General features: G+C 46.2%; 1 protein-coding gene across 1 annotated transcript in view; it reads right to left on the bottom strand.

Moving 5' to 3' along the window:
* The window catches only part of RALGAPA2 (Ral GTPase activating protein, alpha subunit 2 (catalytic)), a gene marked incomplete at both ends in the record, with an annotated part of 56,329 nt that overhangs the window by 38,878 nt on the left and 12,711 nt on the right, over positions 1-4,740 (bottom strand). The window contains 3 exons of the mRNA XM_010136774.1: positions 1,516-1,631; positions 2,105-2,279; positions 3,085-3,128. Coding sequence (XP_010135076.1) covers positions 1,516-1,631; positions 2,105-2,279; positions 3,085-3,128 — 335 coding nt within the window. The remainder of the gene's footprint in view (positions 1-1,515; positions 1,632-2,104; positions 2,280-3,084; positions 3,129-4,740) is intronic.

Here is a 4,740-nt window from a genome sequence, read left to right as displayed (position 1 = left end):
CTCTTTCCACCCGTGGGCTGGGGCGGGTTAGGCTCTGACGTCGCTTCTCTTCCTGTGAAATGCAAGTGAGAGCTACAAGTGCTTATCTTTTGACATACACTTTAATTTCATGTCCACCTCTTTTTTCTTTTTTTTTCTTAAATCAACATCAAAAGACTGCAGGATTTTTAACTCTTTTCCTTGCAGCACGAGCTCCTGGAAGAGCCTGTCCCCTGTTCTGTAGCAGCTACCCAGTTCACTGAACCTATCGCGAAGATCATCATCATCTACTAAGTTAAAGAAAAGCTGACTGGTTTACATCAGTCACGTGGTGTTCATTTATTTTAAACACATTTTCTTACTTTAATTAGTACTTTAATTAATACTAGAGTATTTCCAAATCTCTAGAAATCGTGGAACTTGTGCAAACACACATACAGAGCCTGGAAACGAGACTACGGAGTTTCCGCATCATTTCACTCATTTTGTAACTAACCCGACCCGCACCAAGTTCCACCCAGCTGCAGACAGACATTTCCCTGCAGATGCAGGTTTGCTCTCCGTGCTGGCTCTCAGCAATCATTCTGCGCTCACATCAGATTGTTTTAATCTTATCTCTCGTCTGCAACACGCGGGTTTCCTCCCAGCTGTGCTCCCCGCTGCCGAGCCACGCAACCCCACGGGTGTTGATGAACACAGCTGCACGTATAGTGTGCTCAGGTTTGTGGAGATCCCAGACAGGTAATGCGTGTACAAAAGAGCAGGAAAAATATTTTCCTAACTAACTGAGGCATTGTGAGGCTCTGCCCTGCGAAACAAAGAGTGCCGTGAGGGAAGCTGATCATTCCCGACAGCCGCTTCTCAAAGTAAAGCGTTTACTCCAAATACCGTTTGGTCTTGCCTTTTGATATTAAAAACAATGTGTCTCGAAGTATTCCATTATCCTTTATCTCCCTTATAATACTGAGTTCTTTAATGTTCGTTGTCTATACAACTTCCACTCTATTCAGAAACTTGCTTTATTTGTACTTTTGCAATATATGCATTATCTTCGTTCCTTTCCTGTACACATTAATCAGATCTATTTCTAATTAAAAGTTTCGATGCATATGTTACTTGCTTCCTTTTAAAAAAAATCTCAGAAGCCATCTCTCCTTTTTTGTCTCTTTCTCCAGTGGCCCTTTACACGTCTTCTCAGCTACACCTGTGTCCAAAGAGAACAAACTGCATCTTCACCCCACACTGATTTTCTCCCTATGACCTCAAGTACACAAAACAGTCAGTTATCCTGCAGCTTTGGATAATTCGGATTAATTCTTATCACAAGTGAGAAAAACCTCTTCTTTTCACCAAAAATGGCACAAGGAGATACCTTTGGGATGAATTTCCTCTGAAAAACAAGAATAAGGGAGCGCAGAAGATGGCTTTTCCTGGGGAGTAGGAAAACCAGCTCACATAGGTACAGTGCAGGCTTAAATTTCCCCCACGAGCACATCCCTCCAAACAGGACTAGTTAAAAACATGTATCCTCCGCACCTGAATTACCATGTATTTTAACAGCAGCTGAAGAAAATAGCAGGTTTGGTCTTCAGCAATTTTCTCTCCAGAGACAGCTGGCAAAAGCGGCGTTATTTCTTCTGGAAAAATCTTAGCTAAAATAAAAAGAAAATGTTTTCAACATAGAAAACCTGAGAATAGTTAAATAAAGGATATTTTGTATAAAAAAGATTAATTTGAAAATAATCATTAATGTGCTACTAAGCTGTTCAAAGTCAATGTCCAGTAACCGCTTGGGCTTCCCATATTTCCCCACGTCCTGCCTCATAGTCAAGTCTGGCCCCAGCCCTGGAAGGGTTAACTCAAGCAGTCCACACACCTCAGGATTTTGTGGTACGGCATTCACACAGCTGCATCTCCATTTAAAAAACTAAGATCCAAGAAGCAGACAGCACCCCCTGTCCCGAGCTGGGAACGCCATGGTCGGAAGGCTCACCTGGCAAAGCAGCCCCTCTCTGCATTAGGAGCATCATCCACAGACACCTTCCCCGGGAGAAACCCCGCAGCTCGGCCTCAGCGGAAGGTGGAGACAATACACCCACCAGGGAACTTCTGCGCATTTACTCACCGTCCGGCGAAGCAGGAGGACTGATGAGGTTATCCAGCGTGCAGGGACCTCGTGAGGAGGTGACGGGCGGAAAGCCAGGCACCAGGCAGGCGAAGATCAGGATCTGCTCTTCCAAACAGTTAGTCTGAAGCGCTTGAAGCCAGAGAAGAAACAGCCGGATTCCTTCACATCTTATCTACAGGGGGGTGGTTTTGCAGAAGATGTTAAACCAGATTTGTAAGTAGAGTAACGCAGTTAAACCATGAAGGAAACACAGGACGAGCGCTTTCATCCCAGCTGTGTGCTAGTGAGTCTTTCCATCACAATCAAGAGTCACCACGTTGTGCTCTTAATCATGAGCAGAGAAGGGTGGGAGCAAGCTGTACCCTTGGAGGCGGTGGCACTCCGAGGAGGCGGTGGCACTTCAAGGAGGCAGTGTTACCACCCCAGCTTCAACCAGAGGCTTTTCGAAAAGCTCTGGTTCCGCTGCCCCAGCTCCTGGGCCAAATGCATCATCAGCCCCACAGAGGTCAAAGCAGCCATTGGCCTCCACTGCGACCAGAAGATCCTTGTCAACACTGAGATGCAACAAAATCACCCAGTGGTTTACTAAGTTACTCACTAAGTTTAGACAGAAATTTAATTTTAGCAATATATTGAAAAAAAAAGAAAAATGGATTTAAAATTTTGGCAAACAAGAAACCAGCATGTTAAAAACAGTATAGCATAATGCTAGAGAGATCTGAAAAAATAGAGTATTCGGCAAAATATGTTGCTGACCTTCTCCGGGTAACTTCACACGGGGCACTAGAAGAGCAAAATGACTGAAGAAGGTAAATACTAAAATAATCCAGGATTACAATAATAAAATCTGTGATTAAGAGGTAAGTGAATTACAAAGTCTAGCAATCTGAAAAACAGTGACACTGGAAAATTGTGCTGATACGCTTCGGAGGAATTACAGTGAAAAGAGAGAGGAATACGTCACCAAAGAGAAATACCTTGAGAGAATTCCCAGTGTGCAAAAGCTTCTTCAGAATCGACCCTGGATGAGAAGAATGAAAGAGGCACGTGTCAGGCACTCCCACAGCCACCCTCCACCAGCGCGTTCTTCATGCAGCATGACCGAAAGGGCAGGTGGATGCCATTTACTACGCGGCCACCGCGCTGGAGTTTAAGAGAGAGGAAACTACGGGGTGAAAAACTCCAAGTGAATCCAGTTACAACCACCATCAGTGGAGTAAATGTAACGAATCTTTACAGGGAGGTACTTTGGTTGTGGTCAGGTGACAGTTTCTCAAATTATTTTCTTTACAAATCAGGTATCTAGGGGAAATTTTGATGTAGAAGATCTGGAGGAATTGAGCCGTCCCACCCGTGGGATTAATTCCAATGCACGACTACGATGCTGGTGGTAAGAAATATGCTGGCAGGCTCACCTACACTCGTGTCTGTAAACCACAACCATCAGAACTGCAAACTGATTCTGCTTTTGGAAACCCCAGACTGAGTGTCCTGAACTTCAGCTGCATGCCCTACAGATCAGAGAGACCATGTACCAAACATTTAGGTGACTGTCAAACTACTTCACTGGATTTCAGGGGGGTTTGACGATCCAAATAAATGGTGAAACACCTGCTTCTGTGCCCACCTGACTCTAGTGTTACTTGGTCTGGTCAAATGAGGGGAGGAATACCTTTCGCTTTCTGGCTCCTGTGCATGACCACAAGTCAATACACCCCCTGTGTAAGCACCACAGGCCATAGAGAACATTCATGTCATGAGAAGGTCAACTGTCTCCACTCTAAGACAACAGCACTTTCTTATTTACCATTATTAACGTTCAAATCTGAGTTTTAAATCTAACTGAAAGACCGACACAAACTATACAAAAACTTCGAAAAGCGCCGAGCGTTGTTCAGAAACACTGATCCTGCTTTTCTTTTTCAGATTCCACAGCTGCGGAGTGGCACAGCTGCTGTTAGGGATCTGCTCTCTTCCTGCGGAAGAGGGAAGCGCTGCAGCAGAGGAAGGCGAGGAGCTCTGCGCCAGCACGCCAGGGGCGAGCCTGAAGGAAGCTGGCAGCGTTAGCCTGCTGAAGAGGGAAGCGCTGCAGCAGAGGAAGGCGAGGAGCTCTGCGCCAGCACGCCAGGGGCGAGCCTGAAGGAAGCTGGCAGCGTTAGGCTGCCCTTTGCTGTGCCGTCGGTTACAATCCCCGGCTCCGTGCTCACCAGGCCTTGTTCTGCCCCTCAAAGCAGGCAGGGTGGGCAGAAGGCTAAGAAAAGGAAAAAGCAGAGCTTCACCGACTCCTCGACTTCTCTCTGCCGCACCCCCAGTCTGCCCCTCACTCCCGAAGCCAGAGCTGGTGCAGTTAACACCGGAGGAGCATGGGGAAGGACCGACAGCCTCTCAGTTTGAGCACGGGAGGGCCACCCAGGGGTGGCTTCTGTCCTGGCCAGTGTCATATCGTAACATGATGCCTGGCAAATCCTCTACCATAGGAGGATCGGTGAGAGACAGCGGGTGCCCAACTTGCAGAAATACCAAGCGTTCATATTCCACTTAAAAAGGGCAGTAAAACTTGGACAGCTCATTAAAAAAAGAAAATGTGATCAAGAAGAGCTACCAAAAACTTTATCTGTTTGCCTTTAATCCCT

Source organism: Buceros rhinoceros, unplaced genomic scaffold (assembly GCF_000710305.1).
Source record: "Buceros rhinoceros silvestris isolate BGI_N320 unplaced genomic scaffold, ASM71030v1 scaffold13635, whole genome shotgun sequence".
Taxonomy (NCBI): domain Eukaryota; kingdom Metazoa; phylum Chordata; class Aves; order Bucerotiformes; family Bucerotidae; genus Buceros; species Buceros rhinoceros.
Note: the sequence above shows the minus strand (reverse complement) of the source record. Positions and strands in the feature narration are given on the sequence as shown.